General features: G+C 44.0%; 1 protein-coding gene across 2 annotated transcripts; it reads left to right on the top strand.

Moving 5' to 3' along the window:
- The first annotated feature begins 633 nt into the window (after window positions 1–633).
- On the top strand, window positions 634–27,881 carry GABRR1 (gamma-aminobutyric acid type A receptor subunit rho1). Of its 2 annotated transcripts, XM_033102791.1 has the most exons (11): window positions 674–795; window positions 1,873–1,902; window positions 4,023–4,043; window positions 12,622–12,728; window positions 14,452–14,519; window positions 15,970–16,193; window positions 19,697–19,779; window positions 22,352–22,492; window positions 24,463–24,615; window positions 25,988–26,184; window positions 27,093–27,881. In XM_033102791.1, exons 1-11 carry the CDS (start codon window positions 674–676, stop codon window positions 27,384–27,386), a joined length of 1,440 nt encoding a protein of 479 aa, XP_032958682.1. In that variant the 3' UTR covers window positions 27,387–27,881. The 2 variants fall into 2 exon arrangements, with proteins under 2 accessions (XP_032958681.1, XP_032958682.1); XM_033102790.1 differs by lacking the exons at window positions 1,873–1,902; window positions 4,023–4,043 and having other exon boundaries at window positions 634–795.

Below are 27,881 nucleotides of genomic sequence, written 5' to 3'. Positions count from 1 at the left end.
ATTTCTCAGTTTAGAAATTGCTTTGGTCCATTTTTACTTGCTTCTATTCATTGGACCAGAAAATCAGATCTTTACTAACCTATTCACCACATCTGATGGTGAACTAATTTAGATAGCCAATATACCTTATTTCCCTGAAAATAAGACCTAGCCGGACCATCAGCTCTAATGCGTCTTTTGGAGCAAAAATTAATATAAGACCCGGTCTTATTTTAATATAATATAAGACCAGATCTTATATAATATAATATAATATAATATAATATAATATAATATAATATAATATAATATAATATAATATAATATAACATAATATAATATAATACCGGGTCTTATATTAATTTTTGTTCCAAAGGACACATTAGAGCTGATGGTCCAGCTAGGTCTTCTTTTCAGGGAAACACGGTAATTGTTTGACAGGGATGCAGGACTTCAACCTCAGTTCAGAAAATCCCTGGCATCTGACGTAGGAGGATTTATAGGTTTAGTGGAAATTGCTTTCTCCAGCTCTCCAGATTACATACTGTGGGTTGTTTTTTGTTTGTTTGTTTGTTTTTTTGCATGAGTAAACATCCTTCTAATAATGAACAGACCAGTGATGTCTTGAGAGAGAAAAAGAACAGCCTTTTCCTTTTTGCTGTTTCTTGAGAGAACTGTTTGGATTTGGAAACTCATGTCGGCTGTCCAGAATATGAGAGTTGGCATCTTCCTTTTGTGGTGGGGATGGGTTTGGGCCACTGAAAGCAGAGTGCACTGGAGAGGAAGAGAAATCCACGAGATGTCTAAGAAAGGCAGGTGAGTGGACACTGAGGCGTAGAGGATTCATGGAAGAAGGTGTGCAAAGCAAGCTTGTGGTGGGTTGTTCTAGAATCATTCCCAGCTTATAATGTTTATGTGGATGTCTTTTTCCTCCTTTTCCCTTTGTTCTCCTGCTTCTTCCCTTTTAGGAAGTTAGAATTATGTTCTTTTTAAATGATGCTAGATCAGATACAGTGCTATTATTGCATATTCTTAAATCTTTTACGAATTGTCCTAGATGAAAGATAGATTCTGGAAAAAAGAATACAGTATATGCATGTTTTATAAAAAATTAAAGGCAATTATTTGATGTCTACATCCTAGGTTGAAATAAATCTGCAAATTCTCAAATAACCAGTGGGACCTCTAATTAGTGAGAATGATTCTTTAGTTCTAATTATTTCTGCTATATTTGTGGGTCCTTAATTAAAAATATTTTAAAAGAAAACAAAGCAGTTTTCTTTGAGCTACATGGCTAGAATTATCATTAGATTGTCCCCTACTAGTAAATTGGGAGGATGCAGGGAAGGACCTGCCAGCAGACCAACTGCTTGCCTGTTGCCAACACCATACGTGCTGCTCTGACCGTAGCAGCGGGTGAGCAAGGAGCTTAGACAGAGCCAGACTGGCACTTCGGCAATCGGACTCACTCAGGCGGCTCTGATGACAACACTGGAAATGTAAGTGAACACCTGCACACTTGCTTACCCGACATTCATCAATAAAATAGGACATTTAGAGAAAACCTAATCCAGCATTCTTTCTTTACTGATGAGGAAATGGAGGCAGTAAGGGCATTCTTGACTTGCCATTCTTTATAAGCCTTAGGTCCAAATTGAGCTACAGCTTTCTTTATTTCTGGATATAAATATGGATAGAGGTTGGAAATATCAATTAATATGAAAGGAAATCCAGCTTTCTGGAGTTTGTGGCCAGTTAGAGTCCTGGGTGCCCCACTCCTGGGTCTAAGAGAGCTCTCCACACATGGGCCAGCTATGGTTCACAGCACTTCTTTGGGGTGCTTGTAGCAACATCACAAAACTAAGGGCTGAAATATCTAGTGGTTGTGGTGAGTCCCAGACACAGAGAGACTGCTGTACACAAGCCATGTGCCCTGTTTCTGTCAGAGTCAGAAGTTGCTTGGGAAAAGTGGAATTTGTGGAGCAGTGCAGCCATCGAGATTATTTAAACCAACTGTGCTCATGAGGATTAAAAACAACAGCAACAACGTCTATTGGTTGTCGTCAAAAATTTCTCAGTCTCTCTTCTAAGCCAGAGTTAGAGAGGCCACCTATTGGTAAATACCAATGATGGAGAAAAGTCCCAGAAAGTGAAACAGATTTTCTTTAAAAAATAACTTAAAGGAACTTTCACTTTTTATATGACCATTATTTAAATTTTTAAAAAATTGGAAAAGAGTTTTAAAAACATAAAAAAAATCACGCATAATCCCCAAACCTAGAAATTACATGAACATTTTTTGTATATTTTCTTCCAGTCTTTTTTTTCTAATCATAGGTTGAATATTAATTAGCTTGGGATTATTCTGTGCATAGAGTTTTATAAACTTATTGTATTTAATATGGGTTTTTTTAACACATTTGCTTAATTAAAGTCTATATAATTATCATTTGAATGGCTGCATCTAATGTGTAATAGGCATAATAATGTGCAGTGTACCACCATTCAAGCATTTCCTTTATTGTATGGACAGTTAGTTTCTTCCTTTCTTATTATAAATATTCAGTATGAATGTCTTTGTACAGGAGAATATTTGTCTACATACACACTTATTTAACTAGGATAAACTCCGGGAGGTGTACGCAAATGGCACAAGAATGCTTAAAGCTCTCGATATATTTGGCAGATTGCTTTCCAGAACGGTGGACTCAACTTATGCCCCTACTAGACAGGTTAAGTTTTATTTTTAGGTAGCCTAACTTTTCAAGGGCTCATTTAATTTTATCCAGACTCTAAACTCATCAGCTGCTGATAATTTGTATCCAAGCTCCTTTTCATGGTTAATACTAATAAAATGGGAAGCAAGGTGAACACATGGACATATCAGGGATGAGGCGAGTGAGGTGCCTACAGTGTAAAATTTAAGGTTCTTGCACAACCTGAGAGTGCGTATGTACTTAAATTTTGCACCTCTCTTGCCTCATTCTAGTCTCTGCTCTGGCAAGTAATTCATTTGTTTTTCCCAAGATCTCCATGGGAGGAACACCGAGGTGGGACCCCTTCACAAATCATCCCGGGTACAGATCATAATGCCAGGGCATTGGGCAGTGTTTCTAGAATGAATCAATACTTCAGGTCTCTCTCTCCCTCCTCCCTGAAAGAATAGAGACATAACCTGTCTATACCGAAAGCTCCTGGACAAATGCCAGTTCATCTTTTAGGAGAGCACACTGATCCTACCAGAAGCTGGAAGTACCATTATCATACCTGCTTTGCCACGCTAAAGAATTCAAATTTATTCTGAAGATAGAGAAGATCTAAATAGTTTCAGCTCATTTCCATTTTGGAGAGATCACACTGGTGGCAGTATGGTGGAACGGTGGGAAGGGTGCTAGAGGGGAGACAGAGAAAGTAATCCAGAGTCTATGCCTTAGACCAGAGCAGAGATGGTGGAAGCCTGAACTAGGACATTAGTGGGGTGAACAGGAATGGAGGAGTTAGAATTATAGAATGAGATTGCATGACAGTCCAGTAGGTTTTTGGGTTGTATGACTGGGTAGAGGGGGGTGTCAGGGAAAGGAGAGCAGAAGGAAGAGCAGGTTTGGGAAAAAGATGATGGCTGAGTATAAGCTTGAAAGCTACCAAGAGACAGTTGTCCAGTTAGCTGGAAGGTCTACAGGTCTGCAGATCTGCAGGGAAATCAGGCCTGGAGATACAAAGGGAGTCCTCATAGATGGAGGTGGGTGAGGTGACCCAAAGACAGCATATAGCATGGAATAAGAATGAGATCAAGGACAGAACCTTGGGGAAGAACAATATTTAAAGAGAAGCTAGAGGAAGAGGACTCGGTGAAGGAAGCTGGAAATGAGAGACCAGAGAAATACGTGTACAACTAGAACAGTGAGATATCAAAGATGCTAAGAGAGCCATTTATTTGACAGTTATCAAATTCTTGTTATAAGGCCAGCTCGACGGTGGGCAATGGGTGTTTCATCAACGATGAAATCAGAGATACCTTTACCCTCAAGTGGCTTCCAGACCAGAGAGGCTTACAGACTAGTGAGGTGTCAAAGGTTTCCAGATTGAGGGAGAGAGCCACAGGGTCAGATCACACAAAGGTAAAAATCAGTTAGGCAGCGGGATGAGTAGCGAGCCCTACACACACCAGCTAAGTGCCATTGAAGACCTCAGCGTGAAGAGACAAGTGGCAGTGGATTGAAGAGAGGAGAGGAGAAAATCGAGTGACTGGATAACTCATGCAAGAAATTTGGCTGTGATTGAAAGACTGGATGAAGGTGAGGGAGAGACAGGCAAGAACTTTTAGGCTAGAAGATACTTCAGTGGGTTCAAGTGATGAAGCGCAGAAGCCAGGCAAAAGGCAAAAATGATGCATGAGATATTGCTTTCAAATCTCTTTCCTGACAAAGTGAAAGACGTTGGATTGTGTTTGCCCTAAACACCTTGGAACGTGGTTTTCTCTTAAGTTAGTAGTGTTCTCTCCTCGTCGTGTCCCTTCTTTTTCCGCATACTTTGCTTGAACTTGGAATCTCCACTTTGTGCTTCTTGTTCTTGTCTAATTATGACCTACCACTCATCCTTACAGTTTCCTGAGTCTCTGCCTGTGCTGCTCCCTATGCTAATAACACTCTTCTCTTGCCTCGTCCTCTGGTTCATTTCTTTTCCTCCTCTAATACATAGAAAATATGTCACCTTCTCTGAGGAGCCTCCTTGGCCCTCTTCCCCGCCCACTGCATCTCAAGTCTTAATTAGGTGACTTTTTCTCAGCTTCCACAGCACACATTCACTCACACGCAGCCCGTGCTGGTGGGTCTGTGTGGAAACTGACACTGTATTTGTGGGGCTCTGTGAGCCGACTGCCCCTTCCACCTTGCCATCTGCTGACAGGACTAGAGCTATAAAGTACCTCTAGCATCTCAGGGATGCTGCCTTCTGGAGCAGACTTGAAAAGTCTCAAAGCTGCCCCATGGCCAATCCCTTATTTCACAGGAGAAGAAACAGACTTGGAAAGAGAAATGCGCCATGGTCTCTCATCCTCAGTCAGAAAAGCTGGGGCTTAAGGCAGCATGCCAGGTGTCCTGGCCACACTAGGTCACTGCCTCAAAGAACAGTACAGAAGAGCAGAGTGTACAAATGTCACAGCAGCATTACTCATGGTGGAGAAACTCGAGACAAGTCCCATGTTTAACGTTAGGTAAGCAGCAGAGCAAATTCAGCTGGTGTGGCCCAGGCCTCTTGTCTGACCTCCCAGCTTCCATGCTGGCCTCCTTGCTGTTCCTCCAGCATACCAGCAAGTCCCATCTCGCAGGTTTTGTCCTCGCTCTGCCTCTGCCTGCAGTACTCATTTCCCATCAGCCGGTCATTCTCTCACTTTCTTCAGGCCTCTGCTTGATGGTCACTCTCTCAGAGAAGTGTTCCCTGGCCACCGATATAAAATAAATGCCTCGGGACCCACTCCCCCACCCCTTCCTCGCTTGTCATCATAGTCCTGAATTTATGTCCCCATAAGGTAAGATGGAGCCCTGGGTGTGTGTCTGTGAGGATTTCCTTTGGAGTTTTGGCTTGGGCATAAACAGTTACAGGCAACCCCAAGAATCTGTTATCAAAGCTCCCATGGCAGAGGGGACGGTGGGGGAAAGACGGGCTCCAGACCATAAGAAGGCCTGGCTTTGGGACGTGGCACTGCTGCATTTGGACATGTCACTGGACATCTTCAAGTCTGTTTCTTCTGTAGAGAGGAGTCACTTATGTCTGTCAGCTCAGGGTTATTGTAAGGACTGTGTGAGCTGATGTATGTGCAAGTGCTTTGACTATTGTAAACCATTAAGTTGCTGGGCCTGCCTCCCTTACGCCATCATAGGACAGGCACAGATAGGAAATGGCTGTGCAGACTCTCATCCACCAGGACCCCCTAGGGCTTGACTCTTCTTTGGGGACAGTTATACTAGGCACACCAGCTGGTGACACCCCCTGATCTGCCAACCGGGATGCCCCACAAGGACGTCTTGCTCTGTCTGAACTCACGCTGGTTTAATGCTTTTGACATGAACACAGTAAGGTTCCTCAGTTGTCTTTGTAATGAAAGTTCTAGAACATGGTCAGAAATCAATCTGGAGCTGAACTTCAGCAGTTTCCATGATACTCTTTTTTCTTCTTTGTGAGTATCAAGAAAGCATTGTCCCATCTCCAGTTTTCTAGCCTTTCCCCTATATTCCAGGGTTTCTCTGCTGCAGGATCCTGAAATTTCTTGATCTGTAATTCATCTGTGTCTGTAGACTAGTTCCATTTAAAAAAACAACAACAACAAAAAAAAACTTAGAACCGTGGCTCTTGATGTTCGCTGAGGAGGTCTGAAGGCTGGGTGGGCCCCCACCATTGGTCTAGGGTGTGGCCTGGGAGTTTGTAAGCTCCTCGGATGATCTCAATGTAAAATCAATGCTGAGAAATACTGAGAAAGATTATCTCGTGCTATCATTTTTACTACGCTGGGCAGCAACTAATTCTTTTCACCCTTCCCTTCCCAATTTGAAGACCGTTCTCTCCGATGGAGAATACAAAAATAAAATTGGATTCTGCTAGCAGAATCTCAGCCTTATTATACTTGTTTGTTAGCAATGCCCCATCTTCTCCAGGCAGTGTATTTCCTTCTACTGACTCTCCGGGCTCAGAACACAACTTTGAAGAATTCTGCTTGTCTTTAGCACTTTTCTGGAGTCTTGCCTCTTTTAGGTTGGCCTCCGTGGCACATTTCTTATGGGCCCATTAAACTTTTGGAATACACTTTTGGGTTTGTATTTCTCCTTCCATATTTTGTACACACCTCTGTAAAATCTGAGCTCTGCACAATTCTAGAAGCTGGGGCTACAGAAATGCAGAAGATGGAGTCCCTCCTTCATGGAGCTCACAGTGAAGTGAGTAAGATGGTCAGAAAACCCTGGCCACACAGACTGGTGCACGTTCTAATGATGGCGAGTGACAAACAGGAGGATTGACTTTATTGGGAAGTAGGGAAGCCCTGGAATTCTTCTAGGAGAACATAATTATCGATCTGGGAGTGCAAAGCATTGTCTGGGTAAGACAGGATATGAAGAATGGTGGACAGGACCATCCAGACAGATGGGAAAGCAGAGAAAAGGCACAGAAGTGTAACTAGCAACTGCAAGTGGGAGGCAGAGTGGGAGCTGAGGCGGCAGGGGAGGTAGGAGCCTTAGTATGTGCCTTTATTTGCCCAGCTTGTATGGGTTTTGCTTTGAGGGTGAAGGGTTTTAAGAGGGGAAGTGGCATGATTGTGCTTTTCATTCCACGGTGTTGGTGTGATGGTTGGATGATTAGAGTGAGACCAGAGGTGAAGAAGCCTGCTCCCTCCCATGTGAGAAATAATGCTGCATAAGGCAGAGGGAGTGGGAATGGAGAGGTCAGGATGCAGAGAACGATTTTGGGGAGGAGGTTCCGCCAGGATTAGCTGACGGGTGTGGGCAGGTCCCAGGGGGTCTGTTCAGGGTCTTTGTGCACATTGGGAAAGGGCCCCCCTGTAAATAGATACACCTCCGAGCAGTGGGACTGGGGCTGGACATGCCCACCTGTCTTCGGTGGGCCTGGATGAGGGTGTGAGAGGGAGGAGTCGGGGATGACATTGGCGTTCTAGACGATATTCACGGATTTCTCTCCTTGGCTATTGCACATGCCAAGAAAGCAAGAGCATTTCATTAGCTAGTTCTGGCTTCCTTGTCAAATTCAGTTCTCTTCTCAAGGATGAAATAATCAGCAAAGGAAAGTATAGCTCATCAGGTGCTCTGCTGTTAGCTGAATGAGCTGTCTGGCAGACCCCTGGCTCATCACAGGCCCACGTCCGCGCTCTGTCTAACCTCTGACAAAATTCTGAAAGGCTTTGGGGAAACGTCGTCCACATACAAACTGACTAGGAACTACAAAAAGGAAACATCAGGAAGCACCACAGGCCAGAACTTTTCATTCTCTCCAAGAGGACAGAATGAAAATGGGTGTTCAAAAAATGTACACCCTCTGTTCAGTCCACAAATCTGTCTCAAGTGTCATCTTATATCACCATAGCTTGGGATATGTCTATATCTTTTTCAATAACTGTCCAGGGACTCATTCTATACATGAACTCATTTAATAAGTGAGTGGACACCAATTTTGTGCAAGGGCCATGATAGCTTCTATGTGAGGGGAAAGGTAAGCTTAGACCTTCCACAGCTAATGCAAATTCCAGGCTATGGGAGCCAAATTTTCCAAAAAGACACAGTGGCCAACCTTGCTTGCAACACTTAGAGCCAGACCCTTTGGGGTTGACTCCTGGCTCCATCCATTTTCCAGGTTATTCAAACCCTTTGTGTCTTAGTTTGCTTGTGTATAAAATGGGGATAGTGGTAAGGCCTACCTCAAAGTGTTGTTATGAGGACTAACCCCAGTTAATACATTTAACTTTAGTTAGCACGGTACCTGGCAAATAGTAAGTACTTGAGCAGTGTTTGTTGTTCCTATTATTTATGGTGTGTTATGCTTCATTTCAAGATTAATAATTATATCCTTAGCTAGTAAAAAGATTCTAATGACATGAAAAATATTTCATGATACATTGTAACTTGAGTTTAAAAGCAAGTTACAATGGCATTTCTCTCTCTCGCTCTCTCTCTCTCTCTGTCTTTCTCTTTCTCCAGTAATGATAAATACAGGATGGCACAGGTTATTTCTAAATGGTTTTCATCCTCTCCTTTATGCTTAGATCATTTTCCAAAATTTTTAAGTTATTTTAAAATACTAAACAACAATAATGACAAAAATTTTATGTATCCTGTTTATCAGTCTTTTCTCGGCTCGATTCTAAGGTTCATGAAGGCAAAGGTAGTGGTATCTCAGAATCTGACAAACCCCCCTTTAGTCAGTGCGCAGGTCTGTTTCAGGCTGGCCCCAAACCCCAATAAGAACTGGGCCAAGCTCAGTTTCCATTCCAACCCCCTCTTTCAGTCCCTCCTGCTTCCCTATTCAGGCTTCCTTCCTTCATTCATTCAACAAATATGTTGATTCCTTCCTTCATTCAACTAATACATGTTGAGAGTCCTCTGGGGTGTAGCACTGTGCAAGGTGCTGAAGATGACGAGGACTCTGTCCTCCGTGATTTGTGGCCTCATCCTGCCCCCGTTGACCATCGATCGTGATGGCTCATAGCCCCAAGAGCAGCGCTCCCTTTCATCTTAGCTCTTCCCCTCTCCTGGACCCACTCCTGCAAAGCCCACACTTGCTCCTGCTCCACTTTGCTACAGATAATGTAATCCCTGTGCATCAGTCAAGTCTTGGCAGAAACCAGCTTTGCACGCCAAAGGGCTTAAGCAATAACTGAAAAAGAGACTACTCACAGAGCTAGGCAGGATTCAGGGAACCAACCAGGTGTGCCAGTGCCCTCGAGGACCGGGAACAGCAGGAAGTCATGACTACCCATAGGCCTGAAGGGGAAATAGTGTTATTGGAGCTTATTTTGAAGTACGACCACTATGATATCTGTAATGACAGAGCAACACAGACATTGCTATCCCTGACACTGAAGCATGGAGAGAAGGAGAAATAAACCCTCTGCCCTCTCATCTCCTGCCAGTGCCCATTTGGCTGCATACATAAGCCACAGGGCAAGGATATCCAGGTGATACAGTCCCCCGGGCAATATGTTACTCTCCATACTAACAGTTTCCTGATAGATCCAAGTGAAGAATGGCATCGATTTCCATCCTGGGTAGACCAACGGGGGAGATATTTTAGGTCAGACCTCTTCAAATCAGGCCTAAGTAATTAATCCTCCAATCCCTGCTGCTGTGGGTACTGGGGAAACACTCATCAAAAGGCTAAATGAATGCATTGCTGCTTCATAGATTTTTTTTTCCTTGCACATTTTATTCTGGTTAGATTTGAAGCAAATCTGAAGGGTGAGGGGTGCTTGGTTGATTTGAGTACCTAGACTATCTCTAGCATGCCTTTATTTTTAATTTTCATAGTAAGCCCCAAAGACAGAGACCAAGAAGCACCCCAAGTTGCCCACAGCGAGGCAGACATGGCCATGGGCGCTCGCATACCATGCTGAAGACGTCTCTTCCCCGTGTCTCAGCTCCAGTGATTTTCAGCAGTGCCCCTACCCCTGACCAAGAAGCAGGAAGCAGAGGGTAGGGCGAGCCTAAAACATGGGAGAACATGGGAGGGGGCTCCTGGCTTCAGCTGGGGGAGAGACAGGATGTGGGGGGCAAAGGGGACTGGCTTTCCTCCTCTTGAAGTCCCTACCTTCTTCCTTCCTTACATCAGTAAGCCTGTAGTAGCTCGTCTAGATTCTCTAACTCAGATTCTTTCCCTGGGCCACTTCCTGTGCTGTGAGCACAGTAATTTCCTTACTTTAGAAGGAAACTTCCTGACGGCTCAGTAATGACCGTGGTTCCTTCTGTTTGTTACCACTTTAGAGTTTGAAAAGTAGTGCCACACTATCTCATTTACTCCTTGCATCCCTTGTCCTGTCACAGAGCTTTACCTTTTATCAGTTGAAGTAGCAGGAGTCTTGAGTCTCGGGAAAACAAATTGCTTAAAAAGGCACAGAGCAGGCAGTGTCACGTGGAAGTCGCAGCCTTGTTTTCTGTCTCTCAGTCACATTTTTCTCCCACAATGATAATGGGTTTCTTCAGAAAAGAAGATGGCAAAGGACTTACAGGTGGACTGAGCTAGTTATAAGGGAGGAAACTGTGTGTATTGAGGATAAAATGCATCAGGTAAGTGGTTCTCAAAGTGTTGTCTCCCAACCAGCAGCATCAGAGACATCTGGGAACTTATTAGAGATGCAAATTCTGAATCAGCATCAGACCTGCTGAAATCAGAAACTTCTGGGGGGCGGGGGGGGAAGGGAAGTTTAGGAATCTAGGGCTGAACAAAGCCACCAGGTGATGCTGATGGAGGCCAAAGTCTAGGCACTGCTGTATCTAGAGGAAAGGAAGTGTGTGTGGTGTGTGTGTGTGTGTGTGTGTGTGTGGTGGTGGTGGTGGTGGTGGTGGTGGTGGTGGTGGTGGCGGCGGCGGTACCCTGGAGAGAACACACACCTGGTGTGAGCATAAGGAGAAGCTGGGAAGGTAGTTAATGGTTTCTGTGGATTCTACAGCTGGTGCTGATGGTTAAATGAAGAGTGTTCAGGGCCTCTGCAGCATTGTTTGTAATAACAAAAGAGTGGAGGCAACTCAAATGTCCACCAATAGAGAACTGGTCACGTGAGTTACAATGCATCCATGTGATGGACCACTATGTAGTGTAAAAAAGAATAAGAGGCTTGCAATACTTTGACGTGATAAAAAGTCCAAGGTATAATTAAATAAAGAGAAAAAGAGTTTATATGGTATATTAACTTTGTATATAAAAATAGGAGACGTTTGTGATGACATGGATGACAACCACAGTATAATCTCACTATGTGTGGAATCTAAAAATAAATGAACTCTGATACAGAGAACAGGTTGGTTAATGCCAGAGGCAGGTGTTAGGGAGAAGGTGAAATGGGTGAAGGGGATCAAAAGGTACAAACCTTCAGTTATAAGATAAATAAATACTGGGAATATAATATACAGCATGGTGCCTATATTTAATAATACAGTATTGTACATTTGAAAGCTGCTAAGAGGGTAGTTCTTAAAAGTTCTCATCACAAGGAAAAAAAATGTAACTATGTGAGGTGATGGATGCTAACTAAACGTATTGTGGTAATAATTTTGCAGTATATACACACACCAAATTATCATGTTGTATACCTAAAACTAATACAATGTTATGTATCAACTATCTCTCAATAAAACTGGGAAAAAATAGAAGAACTAAATATATGTTTGTACTTATTTGTACGTACAAGACCTCTGGACAGACAGACAAGAAACCAATAAGAGAGGAGCCTGTGGATGGGGGATTGGGGTAAATGGAGGCAGAGGTGGGAGGCCAACGTTTCACTGCATTTCCTTTTTTAAAAATTGTCAAACCTTGCAAATATATTACCTAGTTAGAAACAGTGAAAATAAATTAAAATGGCCCTAAGTGCAATTCAGAAGCAGAAGCACAAAAGCTGCCTCCCAAGGAGCCAGGGTGGTTGGCATTTGACCTAAGGGTAAGAGTTCATCCTCCCTCTACAGGATGGGCCAACAGAGGTCGAGGGTACCAGGCTCAGCCCACACCCACTGCCCCTCTCGCAGCTAAAATCCTCTCAAAATGTCCAAGGAGCTTTGGGAGAGATTGGAGTTATTAATAACGACTAGCAATTCTCAGCCTTGGTTACACATTAAAATCATCTAGGAAGCTTTAAAAAATACTAATGTCCAAGCCTCAGTCCCAGACTGCTCAAATCAGCAAGTCTGAGGAGGGGCCTAGAAACCTGTATTTTTCAAGCTCCTCAGACATAGTTCTAAACCACTGTCTTAGACGTTCTGGGTCAGTTCATTTATCCAGAAAGCCGGAGAAAGTAAAAGAGGATATCCAGTAGCTTAAAAGAAGAAATAACACGTTCCATCACACCTGTCAAGATCAAGTCTGAAAGCAATTCTTTTTTTTTAATCTCACTTAATTAGAATACGTAATCAACCAATTTCTCCCCCTGGGCAGCCCGATTCTGAAACGAAGCCCTGACATCACCAAATCGCCACTGACAAAGTCAGAGCAGCTTCTGCGGATAGATGACCATGATTTCAGCATGAGGCCTGGCTTTGGAGGTACAAAATGAGAACTCGCGGGAGTTGTCTTCTTTCTTCAGGTCTGTCTGTCTGTCTGTGAGCAGAAACCAACTAGCTTTGCTCTTCCCTGCTCAGGTTTGCCTCAGTTGTCCTTGGTGAACAAGCCACCGAGCCCACAGCATCTTCTGAGCATCTGCCGTGCCCAGCCCTGCCGGGGCTCTCAGCGGGTGCCCGCTGGTCAGTGGCCAGGCCAGACCAGCTGAGTTATCTTCAGGCCATTGCTCCTGACAAAGATGGTGCAGGATCAGTGAGGCCAGCAGCTGGCTGTCAGAGGGGCAAGGGGAAGATTGGGCAGCTGCAACCCAAAGCTGCCTCCTGAAAATGTTCTGAAATAACAACCTTGAACTAAATTAGTTCTCATCTGGGAGCTGGTATACAGAACCCTGGGTACATATCTGAGGACAGAGTGTGGTCTGCTCGGTTTCATTAAATGAAAAATAGCTTGAGAAAATAATCATTTAGCACAGAGGGATGCCAATGCCCTTTGAAGCTGAGCCGGCAGCTGCCAGATTTCAGCCCTCTTCCTGTCAAGTAGGGTTTTCGTCCTTATGTTTTTCCTTTTTTCTGGGGAAAGATATTTATTTTAGAAATCATTCTCATGTCTTTTATTCCTTCCAGTCACCTTCACCCAAAGAATAAACAGATTGTAGAAGGGAAACTCTATCCAGCCCATAATCTACTTCTGTTGGATCCAAGCCCACTTTTTCACTCCACGACGATCTAAGTCTGCTTCCTGCCTTCCCTACGTGCCTGAAAGCAGCGAGGAAAGGGGCAGCAATTGACTCCCTTTAGGATGTTTTGTTTTTTCACCTTTTGTGAATATTAAGTTTTTGTGGCCTAGAAATACCCAAAAAAATCCAATGGTTTTAAGGCCACCCTGGTGTTTCATGTCCCTCCTGGAAACTACTCTGCTGTGGGGCAAAGATGCAGATCTGTGGGCTTGGCAAGTCATCTAAGTATGACTTTGGTTATGGGTGTCAAGCAATGCTTTTCTCGTGGCCAGACAGACACATGGGCTTCCATGGTGAAAGAGGGTGCAAAACCAGGAGGAAAATATAAAAAGTAAAGTGGAGGATCTCATGCTAAGGAGTAGCTCCTTAGATCACATTGAGTTCTGATCAGCTTTGACCTCGATCTTTATTTACCTTTAGATGAGCATGTATAACCAAAGAGGAACGCTATATATTAACCTCATTGTTTCAGAATCACTTGTGTGATTCTGGCAAAGTTGTTTTTTTTTTACCTCTACTGGAATATTCCAAGGAGCCAACGTACCGTGTTTCCCCCAAAATAAGACCTAGTTGGACAATCAGCTCTAATGCATCTTTTGGAAAAAAATTAATATAAGACCCGGTATTATATTATATTATATTATATTATATTATATTATATTATATTATATTATATTATATTATATTAAAGACCGGGTCTTACAGTAAAATAAGACCGGGTCTTATATTAATTTTTGTTCCAAAAGACGCATTAGAGCTGATTGTCCGGGTAGATCTTATTTTCAGGGAAACACGACATGATTCTACCCATTTATCTGTCTGGTTTGACTTCATCTTGGCATGTAGGAACACCAAACCTTCAAGTCTGACATAAGACTGAGGTTCCAGGGGAAATGCTCCGTATGTCTCTCTCTTCCATAGTAAAAGTTCAAGTAAAATGAACAAATGTTCTTGCTGTGCCCTGTCCGCAGGCCCGGCCATTCCTGTTGGTGTGGATGTGCAGGTGGAGAGCTTGGACAGTATCTCAGAGGTCGACATGGTAAGTGCGTCTCTTGCTGGGGCTGTGGACAGGGGAATCCACACAGGGCCTGGCTGGGCCAGAGCTCTGCACACCAGAATTTACTGGGTCTCACACCTCCCTGGGCAACGGGCAGTCCCACACTCATGTCACAGATGGCTCAAGGAAGTGAAGACACTTGCCAAAAGCCATCCAATTGGTATGAGACAGAGCCAGATGACAAAGTTGATCTTCCCTCTCCAGGGACCAGGCTCTTGGCATAGGGATGAGTTCTCTGGCAAAGGCTCTCAAGCGTAAACAGCAGGGTCCAAGTAACCAGGCACATCCTACTATTACAGATTTTGTGTGGCTGGGGAAATGCAAATGAAGCAGAAGTGTTTCCCCACCACCACACTTTTTTTTTTCCTTTTTAGAGGGTTTAGATTAAAAAATGAAACATTCTAGAACTGCTTGACTTTTAGCACTTTTTAGGGCCTTATCTTAGTTTGGTTTCCCCAAGAAGAAGGCCTGAGACAGCATTCTAGCACAGGTAGTTTATTTGGGAGGTGAGCCCAGGAAACACAAGAAGAGAGTGGGGAGTGAGAGAGGGAAGGGAAGGGAGCAAAAAGCGCTATGCCATCAAACCAGTTACTACTGGGGTATGAGACACTGTCCCATTGGGCTACTCTGGGAGACAGTGCAGAACGCACTTCCGGGTTATCCCAATCGAGGAGCCAGGGAGCTGTGGCACTTATCCATCTACCTCACTCCCCAATTCCACTCCCTGGGTGAGGGCTGCTTCAAGAACCATTAACTCTGGGATACCTCCAGCTTGCCCTGTATGTGGATGTAACCCAGGAGCTCGACTCCCGGCAGCTTCTTGGATTTGGTGAGGTCAGAAAAAAGACAACGGAGCCGTAGGTAAGGGGTTCATATCACAGACATATTCTCAAGGGCGGTCGGTCAAGACACAGGAACAGCACCTATGCCTGCTGGGGCAGCCCTGACTGTTAAATAGCATGCAGAACAAAGGTGGCTTACAGCCAGCTGGTTGCGGGGCGGGTGGGGGGATGGCAGATGGTCTGAATGGGCATGGGAATAAGCTGAGCCAGTAGTTTCTCGCGGGAAGCTATTCCCATGGGAGGCCAAGAGCCTGGCTCTACCACTCTCCTAGCACTTTTCCAACAGTGGGCCTGGGAGCTGTCAGGCAGAGGGTCACAGCGCTGGCAGGAGCAGCCTTCTCAGTGCAGAGATGAATGCCAGGGGATGAGGCGGGGCTCAGGGACACCTTTCTGTAGAGACCTCGTGCTGAGTTCTTCCCCTGCAGTGTCCTCTTCCTTCTGCTGCAGCAAACCCCGGGGACTAGAAGCAAGACCTCACGGGGCTCAGTTTCATTTCCCAGCCAGGTGATGGCACCACGAGAATAGAGAATTTCTTGATGACTCCCAGGGGGCTCAGTGTGTGAGGTTCCTCTCTTCCCCTCTGCCCCTAGGACTTCACGATGACCCTGTACCTGCGGCACTACTGGAAGGATGAGAGGCTGTCCTTCCCCAGCGCCAACAACCTCAGCATGACGTTTGACGGCCGGCTGGTGAAGAAGATCTGGGTCCCTGACATGTTTTTTGTGCACTCCAAGCGCTCCTTCATTCACGACACTACCACGGATAACGTCATGCTGAGGGTCCAGCCCGATGGGAAAGTGCTGTACAGCCTGAGGTAAGACTCTTCTTAGCTCTCCCTCTCAGCCTTTTTTACCTGCAGTGTTCTTTGATACCTAAAGTATGGGAATAAAGGCAAACCACTCGTCTTAACCAAGAAAAGTACTGGCTCCACAACAGTTATTTTCCTTTTTAGCTTTGAATAGCTAGCTTCTAACTTTTCAACACTGAGGAAAACAAGCTATACACATAAGTGAAAATTATAAAGAATTATTCCATCTTGAAAATACACTTGGGGAAATTTCTCAAGCTGATAGGATTTATGCCCTATCCTGTATGTTATATTTCAATTGAAAAACTTTACAATAATAAAAGTTATTTCTCTAGTAGAAGTCAGAGAAATAGATAAAACAGTCTTCCCAAAGACTTCCCTCCTTGGATCTCTTTGACTCCCATTTTTGGGGTACATTTTAGAACTTTTACATGTAATGGCAATAGACAACACACTTTTAGGTTTTATCTGCTTTCTTAAGTCTAGACCATCAGCAAAATGATCAAACCTTGATTTGTAGCATTTGCCTACAAATACACCACATCATGTAAAAACACCACATCATGGCTGATTTCCAGCTACCAACCTGATGTCTCTAAATGCAGAGTTGCGGAGAAATGAGTGGTAGCTCGCATACCTCTAGACGGTATTTCCACCATATAAATGTAGTAGATAGAGGTAACTTCAGGAGTATAGGTAATAGTAAAATAATTAGCAAGTGGTTTTGAGTAGTTACTACTTTTATTTTTAAGGTAACATTTAATTTTCAGTTTATGTAATTTAATTTTTAATAATGGCTATATTTAACAACCAGCTTGCAAACTTCCTGAGGGTCTATCAGTCAGTTCTCATGAGCCGGTGGATGTCTCATCCAGCACACCACTGGATGTGACCACAAGGGGAAGAAACTCCTCTGTCAAAAGTCATCAGTGAATCTCCTTGTGCCTAAAAACACATGATTGATTTTTTTATTGCAAATAAAATCATGGGTTTGTTTGATTTAACAGGACAAAAAAACAAGGCCTAAGTTACTGAGGACTACCCCTTTGAGATTTAGTTTGGGGAAAACATGGATTAGCTGGGTATTATCAACTCTGTCAGCAACAGGTTAACTCTTAAAGTACATGCTAATATACAATCCTCCTACCTCATCCACTCATTGATTCATTCAACAGAATACATTTTTATTCTGACCATTCTGCGTGCCAGGGTGGCCCCCAGTGTTGTGTAAATGAAAGCCCTGCCAGGTCCTGTCTTAAGCTCTGGGGACATGAGATGAAATGATATGTCACTGTCCTTAGTGTGACTTCAGGCAGGAGACAGAGATGGAACCCAATGATTAGAATGCGAATAAAGATATGGACCCCCTGAAGCGGGTGGGGGGGACAGGGAGGGGCAGGTAACAGGATGGCGATTGAAGTTTCCTGGGCACCAAGATACAATAAGTGAATTCATAAATGAGATACTCCATCACACTAGGCAGATTTTATTAAGGAAATGTTGAAAAACTAGTTCCATGGCTCTTGAACTCCCACTCAACTTCAAGATATGAAAAGTCAATGTTTGTAGAAGGAAAAAAAGATTTGTGAGATTTTTCTTGAGAGAGAGCTGTGGGGGCCCACTCAGAGAGCTTGCGACATGTGTGCCTACCCCTGGGGGACACGCATAGTTAGAGGGCTAGAGAAGAACTGTCTGACCACCCCAGGGGCAGAGCTAGGAGAAGTTTTTGCTGCAGTGGGGTCAGTCTGCACTCCCAGTGTTATCGGGAACAGTTAAGTGTGTGTGGAATGGAATGTGGATGGGACAGCCAAGAGCTGGGGTGGGGAATAGCTGCTAGAAAATGAAGGTGCCCAGCAGTGGGAATGAAGAACTCGGGCAAGAAAATATCAGCTTCAACCATGTGGCAGGTTTAGAGATTGTGAAGTCACCTAGCCAAAGAGCAATCCTGCCCCTACCTCCTTCTCTCTTCTCACTTTTACCCACACAGGAAGTGATCAAAAATGGGCAGAAACTGACCACTTGAATGCCAACTCTGTACCTTAGCTGGGAGGAACAGCAGAAATCTTAATTTGAATGAAGCTTGAAGTGTTGATTAATACCTGGTACATGAGAGTAAGCAGAAAAATCACAGAACCTGCCAAGTTTCCATGGAAGACAAGGGAGGATCCCCCAATTAATCAATTTAAAGGGAACTGGGAAAACAAAAACAGACATGGGTTAGACTACACCACAAACTGTGCTCGTTCAATGTGTGGATTACAGGTGGAAAAGCATCAAATCAGGGTGCAAAGAACTAGTCTGATGACCATCCACCCCCAACACAACCTGTTTATCAGGATTTCCAGGGGAGATAAGACTACCTAGCTGCTAGCAAAATGAAATCCCTCCCAGAACACAAGCACTTCGCACCAAATGGAATGGGGAAATTAAGACAAATATTTGGATAATTCAGTTTCAAAGAAAGCTCTTTTCCTTGAAATTTCCATTCAAATTAAAATTTTGAGATTTTTTTTTTTTTGGTCATGAATTACGCATATAATTTCCACAACTTATACACAGCCATATTTTTTTTTGTATGGTGGAAGAAAAAATAATATGTTCAATATCAGCCAATGACTGTTAGTTATGCCCTGCCATGAGATTCCCCAATGGATGGGAGATCTTTCTTCTATGACTAATGATCTGTATTCATTTATTCTTTGATGCAGAAGCCTATTTGTCTGTGTCGACTCTGAAACAAAACTATTAGATGCCGGCTACTTCTTATATATTGGTGCAATAAGATCTTTTTCCGTTACTATGATCTCCATGGAATTATCTACTAAAAACACTTATATCCACTAACATATTTTTATCAATATAAAAATATCAACATTACTTTAAAAGTGCTGAATTTGCAACTGGCATTAAGTGCTTCATTAATACTATTTCTGAAGCATTGTACAAATATTGAATATCAATATAATCAATAAAAGAACAGAAGAACTTGAATTCATCTAAAACAGGAGAACAACACAGGTATACCTAGGAGATAATTGTGAGTTCGGTTCCAGACCACCACAATAAAGCTAGTTGTAATCTTTTTGCCAATGGAAGGTGTTGCCTTCAATTCATAAAAAACACATCTGTGGAGCGCAATAAATTGAAGCACAATAAAATGAGATATGTCTATATGGTCTTATGGTTTCTTTTAAGAAACGATACCATATGAGGTTTTATTTCACATTGTTATTATATATTGACTGAAACCATTGCTTCTTTAAAATGCTCAAACGTGATGGGAATTAGTAGAGGCTTTCTATTTGCTTCACACCGACCCAGGTTAAACATAAATACTCCAATAAGGGTATCACTCATAAACTACTCATCTAAATCCTAACACATTGTTTATGTTATAAGAAGGACGTACTTGTATTGGAAGGAAGCAGAGGCCTTTTCTGTTTGTTGCAGCATTTTGCATGTGTGTTTTGCAGCCTTTGAAAACTTGGATTTTGTCTTTCGGTTTCTAGGGTTACAGTGACTGCAATGTGCAACATGGACTTCAGCCGATTTCCCCTGGACACACAAACGTGCTCGCTTGAAATTGAAAGCTGTGAGTAGACTCGTGCCAGACAACACACAGCTCCTAAGTAATTCTGAACACCTCTCACTCTCAGCAGCAGGAGTAGTGCGTGCTCCTTATTCACGATGATGCTTTGAAAGTGATGTCTTAGATTGCAGCTAAAAGTCAAAGGTAAATGTTTTTAATCAGGAACAAATTTGGGACTGAAACCTTCTAGTCCCAGAATTTTAATGCCCTGTAGCAATGGTTTTAAATTTACTTCTGTGGAACCTGGGGGTTTTGAAGAGTTTTCCAGGGTCGTCGCTCAGGGAGGGATGTAGAGGGCTCTGAAAATGCAGGTCTCCCTCCAAGTACCCAGCCCAACACGAATATGTAACACAGTCCACCCAGAGAGCTTGGTTTTGATCGTTTTGTTGCTCTTCTGAATATGATTTTGTTGAAGAGAGGATTTTCTGGCAAAAACCAGTTTGGCAACAATCGCCCAGGGAGCTGCCCCAGTGAGTTCAGGTGGTGGTGGAGACACTCAGGAACAACTGAGGGACCCCAGGAAACGTGCACACACGGAAGTCCAGGTAAAGCTAAAATCCAGGCCCCAATAAGAGCAAAGCAAAGGAAATGCCAGGGCCTCGTGTTCACATCTTGAGCTCTCCATGCACCTGCTCCATTCTCTAATCTCTGCCAAAATGCCTCCTGTAATGGGCAGTCTGGACTCCCAATTCCAACTCGTACATTCCTCACGAACTAGCACTGGCCCTTCCTGGCCATGCCACAGTCCTAATGAGTAATCTCACTGGCACCTTTGCCAGCCCGCCTGGGCTTGTATCAGTGGATCAGGTGTCTCCTGGCTCCAATCATGTAGGGCCGAGCAGTGCAGGGGTGTTGACCCCATATGTAGCAGGGCCAAGTGGACAGCTCTGCAGGGCACTGAATGTGAGAAAAGGGCGTCATAAAACCCAGGACTGGGGAGGCCGGGTGGCTCAGTTCGTTAGAGCCCAAGCTCTTAACAATAGGGTTGCCAGTTCGATTCCCACATGGACCAGTGAGCTGCACCCTCCACAACTAGGCTGAAGGACAATGACTTGGAGCTGATGGGCCATAGAAAAACACTGTGCCCCAATATTCCCCAATAAAAAATACATATGTATTTAAAAAATCCCAAAAAGCAAAAAACTCAGGACTAAGGGAGTGACTACCTACTGCAACTACACAGGATATACCTGCTCTGTCATCTAATCCTCACAGGATCCTTGGGAGAGGGTTATTGTTATCTCCATATACAGAAGAGGGATGTAACTTGCCTGAGAACACAGTGCTAAGAAGGACTAAGCTTGTTGGTTCCCACAGCTTGTTTTCCTCAGTATACCCAGGCAGCTCCCTCCGGAATGTGGCTTCTTCCTGCTTGAATCAGTAGTCAGGATTCCACCGGAGAAGCAGAACCACAGGAGAGACATAGTTGGAGATTTAGTGCAAGGAATTGGCTTATGTGAGCATGGGGGCTGGTGAGGCAAGTCCAAAATCTACAGGATAGGCCGTCAAGAAGGGTAGGCTGGGAGCTCTGGGCAGGAGCTGACCCTGCAGTTCACAGGTGGAACTTCTTCTTCCTTGGGGAACATCAGGTCTGCTCTTAAGTCCTTTCCACTGGACAAGGCCCACCCAGATTATCCTGGACCATCTCCTTTACTTACAGTGAACTGGTTGTGGATGTCACCTCTACAAAGCATCTTCTCAGCAACACCTGGATTAGTGCTTAATTGAATAACTGGGTACTATAGCCTAGCCCACGTGAACACATAAAACCAACCATCACACAGATCAAGGGTTAGAAATAGAATAAAGAGAGGAATAAAATAGAGCAGGAGGAGGCCCGGAAACGAGCTGTTTACACATGCACAGACTGGCCTGGCATCTCTGTTAGGCTTTACCTCAGTTCTGCCCAGGCAGCAGGTAGGTTTGTCCAGCTGGAATCAGCAGTATGCTCACCTAAAGTGCCCGGGGCGGGGCAGGGCAGGGGAGTGGTAGCACCAGAGAGAGTGATCCTCATGAGGGAATCACTTTGATTTTTCCCTGGGGAAGAGCAACTGGAGGCCCACAGAGAAGGGACTTGTTCTGCCCCCACCTCTTTCTGGGTCCTTTCTTGTTAAAATGCAGCCCTTATTACCTAAGAGTCCTTGAAGGTATTCACCATCAGTGGTCATCACTATGCTTTGCAATAAGAAAGAAAAGGGCTAAATTACCCTGGTTTAGAAGACTGAACCATATACAGTTTTGCCACTTTTTAACCATTTCTGATCTACAAAAACAGCAATTTCACTTGGTTTAACCTAATAAATGACAGACTGAATTGCAGGGTGAGCCCTTTTGCAGGAATTATGAGCATTGAGGCTTGGGAGCTTTGCTCTGATGACTTCTGGAAGACAGGGGAGAATTAGATTTCTCATTTTGGATTTTGTTTTGCTTTGTTTAGACTATGATTTGTTTATTCAAACAATCCACTGCAATCCCAGTAGTTTGTGTGGGAGAGTGGAGGCAGCTTCCACAGAGCTGCAGAGACAAGCCTGGCTCTCCCCTGCCACACGCCTGATGCCATGGCCCCTCTTTTCAGATGCCTATACAGAAGATGACCTCATGCTGTACTGGAAAAAGGGCAACGACTCCTTAAAGACCGACGAGCGGATCTCACTCTCCCAGTTCCTCATTCAAGAATTCCATACCACCACTAAACTGGCCTTCTACAGCAGCACAGGTGGGCATGGGCAGGTGCTAGCCGGGCTGTGGTGAGTCATCCTCTGTTTTAGGAAAGGTGTGAATTGGTTGTCAACTGAGCAGAACCCGTGCTGCTGGATTAGACGCCAAAGCTGAGAATCCTCAATCTGGTCTAGAGGATTATGTGGAGGTGGTTTCTTGGTCCCAAAGTATCAGAAGTGATAACCTAGAATATATCAGTAAGGACTGAAACATAAGCCACGCGAGGAGGTTTGTCTGAGACAATCACATCGCCGATTTAGCAGCAGGCATCTCACCCTTGATATGATTAGCAGAGCGCCCTCCTCTACAGGTAAGAAACAACCCAATTGAAGGTTTGTCTGTTTCCATTCACATTCTCTCTGCTTCAGCCAGCCCCTCTGGGGGTGCTCCACTCTTAAGCCTTCCCCTTTTACTACACTGCTTGCACAGGCTCTCCTTACGACCTTCTCGTGAGCCTTGGTACGGGAACTACTTGTCATTTTCCTGTGGGCAGTGCCATTGCTTTTTGAACCAAGGGTCTGGACAGGCTTGCCGCCTGCTGAGGGCATGTTCTGTGTCTTCCTCCTGGCAGCTGAGGTTAACAGCTGAGGTTCACTCTCTCCAACCCTTGCCTGTTTCTTGACTAATCACTTTTGAAGGTGATTTTGCTCAAATCCTTATGCAATCTCTATCGCTAAAACACTGTATGATTGACTGCACAGGAAGTGCAACATTTTAAGTCTTTCTGATATAGAACAGAGGGCACTTTTTTGCTTCCAGCACATCTTATCTTCTGTGTATATTACCTATGAGTCTTGGTTCTTTGGGGAACACCCATTCCTTTGACCCTTAGCATTCTGATATTCATTTCCTCTTGTCTTAGTCTGTTTGGGGTGCTATAACCAAATACCATAGACCGGGTGACTTCTAAACAACAGAAATGTATTTCTCATGGTTCTGGAGGCTGGGAAGTCCAAGACCAAGGTGCTGGCAGATTCGCTGTCTGATGAGAACCTGCTTCCTAGTTCACAGACACCACCGTCTGGCTGTGCCCTCACATGGTGGAAGGGATGAGGGAGCTCCCTGGGCCTCTTTTATATGGGTGCTAATCCCATTCCTGTGGGCTCCATCTTCATGACCTCGTCACCTCCCAAAGGCCCCTCCTCCTGACATCTTAGGGATTAGTTTCAACGTATGGATACTGGGGGGATACAAACATTCAGTCTATAGCACCTATTGTCTAGCAATCACTTTCTGGAACTGTTATAATTATAACCATTGCATTATAATTGGCCAGGATGCCAAGTTTTCAAGTTAATGTTGCCAAGTCCCCATTTTATTTTCAGTCCTCCTTAGCTCAAGCTTAGCCTGCCTTTTCCTTTTCCTTTCATTGTTCTCCCATTTCAACTCCTCCGTGAATATTTTTCCCTTGTAAAGAACACAATGGCCAAGCTGAAGCATAGCTGGCCCTGTGATCATTCACTCCGTTCCTAAACGCAATGCTGTAGTTAGCTTGATATTTTAACTTAAAACGCCTTTTCCGCCATAAAGAAATCCAAAGGGGGTTGTTTGAATCCGTGCCTTCCGAAATTGAATATGAATCATGTGAGGACTGTTGTTAAAAGGAGATTCTGATTCAGTAGGTCTGGGGCGAGGACCAAGAGTCTGCTTTTCTAAGCTCCTAGGTGATGATGACACTGCTGGGTCCTGTCCCATAGTTTGAGTAACAAGAGTCTTAAGTGACCTTCTCAAGGGGTTCCCTTTTTGTCCAGGAAAGGGGTCAGAGATTTCTTGAGATGGATTCACCCATGTGGTGTAGGTATCATGCAACCACTTTGTTCCATGGTTTTTCCTACCTCTACTTCGTAAAGGTATAATAAGGTTCCGGTGAAGTGTCTAAGGCATTTCTGATCCCTTGAATTACGTTTGTTTTATGAAGGAACTGAGTAGCTATGGAGTGTGCTGTCTTTTCTTCCTTGTGTCCCCCAGGCTGGTACAACCGTCTGTACATTAACTTTACATTGCGTCGCCACATCTTCTTCTTCTTGCTCCAAACCTATTTCCCTGCCACCCTGATGGTCATGCTGTCCTGGGTGTCCTTCTGGATCGATCGCAGAGCTGTGCCTGCCAGAGTCCCCTTAGGTAAGGAACATTTTAAGCGCACATTTCAGGCATATGAAAATACAAGTAATTCCTTCCAGGAAAAAAACACTCATTTCTGATTGGTCCTAAACTCCTGTTGGCATCATAGCTTGGAAATACTTCAAGTTATTCATTCACAGCTAAAATGCCATTATTAAAAATCCAGGTAGAAAGAAACTGTACCCAGGTCCCCACAGGTGCCCATGCAAACAGCCCACCTTTAGTCTTGTTGGAGCTGCCTTCTGGGGTGGGTGATCCTGGTTTGTGGGGGCTCTCTCTGCCCACTTACATAAGGAAATTACAGAGTACAACAGGGTGTCTCAAAAGGTTGCCCAAGGGATCTTTGTGACAGATCTGCAATGGAAATTTTAAAAAATGAAGAATCCTGGGTCCCATCTACATGCATAGAATCAGAATCCTGAGAGAGGACCAAGAACCTGCATTTTGAACAAGCTCTCTCATTAATTTGTTTATGTATTCAAGTCTGAGAAGCCCTATTCTGAGCGTTCCACCGATAGCTATTCACCATCAACTTTATTCCACACTTTAAATATTGCACCCACTCAATCCCATACCACCACTGTGGTTCAGGGGCTTCAAGGGAGAGGGTGACCCACCAGGATTTAGTGAAACTAGATTGGAGCTGGCCATTAAGATGACCCCAATCCCCTGTGATTTGGTGTTTGCCAAGCAAATGTTCTAAGCTTAATTTGAAATCCCGAGCAAATTTCCACTGACAGCTGTCCCGTCCTTTAACAGTTGTTCCGTAGCTTAGTTACTGTGCTAAATAAATATGCATTCTAGTTTTAAATATCTGTCTCCTATGAATGAGGTTACATGGTCACCTTTGGTAAAATGGGCATTGCTGAATAGGCAGGCAGGTCCACCACGGGGGTGGCTGCGTGTGGTGCCCTGATAGCTGATGATACAGGCTCAGGGCTGCAGGACTAGACAAGCACAATAAGGACACAAATGTTCAAGTAAACCTTATGAACTTGTTTTCTTTTGTAAAGAAGTAGTTTCAAGAAACATACATACCTGCTCATATATGTGATCTTTGTTTTAAACTGAATGGAAATAAATGTCTGACTGTCAAAATGTCTGGGGTTCTCTGTAGAAGGAGAAAGCGATATCGGTGCTATGATGAATATGCAGGTGTATAGAGAGGGAAAGAGTGAGCTTGAGGGTGGAGGAACAAGAGCGGCTTCATAAAAGCTAAATCTCAAAAGATGAGTAGGTATTTGCTAGACAGAGGATGCGATGGAGACATTTTAGGCCAAAGAGCAGGAAGAACAAAGAATGGAGGCATGAAGTCATCCAATGCTTGGTGAAAGACAAATGCATGCTTATTTCTCACTCTGCGTGCTTGCAGGTATCACCACGGTGCTGACCATGTCCACCATCATCACGGGCGTGAACGCCTCCATGCCCCGCGTCTCCTACATCAAGGCCGTGGACATCTACCTCTGGGTCAGCTTCGTGTTTGTGTTCCTCTCGGTGCTGGAGTACGCAGCTGTCAACTACCTGACCACAGTGCAAGAGTGGAAGGAACGGAAGCTGCGGGAGAAGGTGAGTTTATTATGAACTAAAGCATTCACTCAGGGATACAGCCAGATAGAGCTCTGGATCTTAGGCAGGTCATACCTCCTTGGTAAAATGGGGTAAGAGTGCCCCCTCCCCCACCTACTTTATGGGGTTGGTGTGAAGAGCAAATAAAATATGTTAAAGCAGTGTGAAATGTACTCTGGGCTACACTCTTTCATTAATTCAAACATTTACTTAGCACACATCATATACCAGGAAGTGCTAAGGCAAGTTAACTAATACATAATCCCTTTAATCTTGGTGGTGTTCATAGTTTAGTCATAAAAAGAAATGACAATTCAACATGGTAGAACAAATTGTTTATGAACATAGAGGTGTAATAAAAGAAGCTTCCAGGGAAGCACTTCCTTCATTCTAAGCCATTTTTCTTCATGTGTGACCTCAAACATCTCCCATCAGTTTCCAGATTATTTCCCCTTCCACCTAACTTTCTTCTTGCTGTCTGCAGCTCAATGGTTATCTCCTGCAGAAAACTCTGACTGTATAATAGTGAACTATGCCCACAATGCCACACCTTTCAAATTCCCCACTTTTCTGTCTCTCAATAATGTTATCTATAAACATTTTTATCAGGGCTCATATCAGTTAATGATCTCGTGGAGAACAGGCCAATTCTCTGATCATGAACATGCGTGTTGGTCTCTGGTATGACATGAAGTTTCCTAAGAGTCATATGTATACTTTAAACAAAAACGAGACCTGCCATTCTAGTGTTTACAGTGCCGCTACCATTATTTTCCCATCTCCCACCCCTAACTGAGAGTGAAAGAAACTGGAAAAAGGCCACCCCTTCCACCATGCAGTTTCTTTTGAAGGGCTTCTGAGGGATGAAGCTGAGCTCATATCCCAACGTGTGTTTGCTGTGTTCTCAGCTTCCTTCCACCTGTGGGTTACCTCAGCCGCGTGCTGTCATGCTGGATGGCAGCTACAGTGACATGGAGGTTAATGACCTGGGCAACTACATGCCAGAGAGTGGAGAGAAGCCCGACAGGATGATGGTGCAGCTGACCTTGGCCTCGGAGAGGAACTCCCCCGAGAGAAAGAGTCAGAGGGGCAGCTACGTGAGCATAAGGATTGACACCCACGCCATTGATAAATACTCCAGGATCATTTTCCCAGCGGCATACATTTTATTCAATTTAATATACTGGTCGATTTTCTCATAGATGGTTGTAACTCTATAAATTTCACTTTCTTTGGTGTGTACGACAGAAATACCTGTATGATGAAAAGATTACAATGAAAAACAATTCTAGTACCCACCCTTGTCCAGCTTCCCAAAACTACATTGACAAGACACTTCCTGGTTTAATTTGCATTTATTAACCATCTATTGTATACACAGCATTATACTATGTCCTGCAGGAATATACCATCAGCAACTGATAGTTGTTTCCAGCATCTCCTGGAAAACCCCCCTGCCAGGGTTGTGGGCACACTGTAGTTCAGCCTCTTTTAGACCGTATATGCTTATTCACGTGATTTCCTTTGTATTACATTCTTTGAGCTCGGTGGAACTGGGTGGCACTTGAAGTTCATTTGCATGGAACATACATGCACCTAAAAATACCCACTTTGACCAAAATTCATGCTTCAGTTTAGGGCCTATTACCTATTTTTGATGTATTGCCTGTTTATTTTAATATTCCTATATTTATTTA

The sequence above is a fragment of the Rhinolophus ferrumequinum genome, chromosome 3 (genome assembly GCF_004115265.2).
Source record: "Rhinolophus ferrumequinum isolate MPI-CBG mRhiFer1 chromosome 3, mRhiFer1_v1.p, whole genome shotgun sequence".
In the NCBI taxonomy this organism is placed as follows: domain Eukaryota; kingdom Metazoa; phylum Chordata; class Mammalia; order Chiroptera; family Rhinolophidae; genus Rhinolophus; species Rhinolophus ferrumequinum.
The sequence above is the reverse complement of the archived record's forward strand: the minus strand, read 5'-3'. Positions and strand labels throughout refer to the sequence as shown.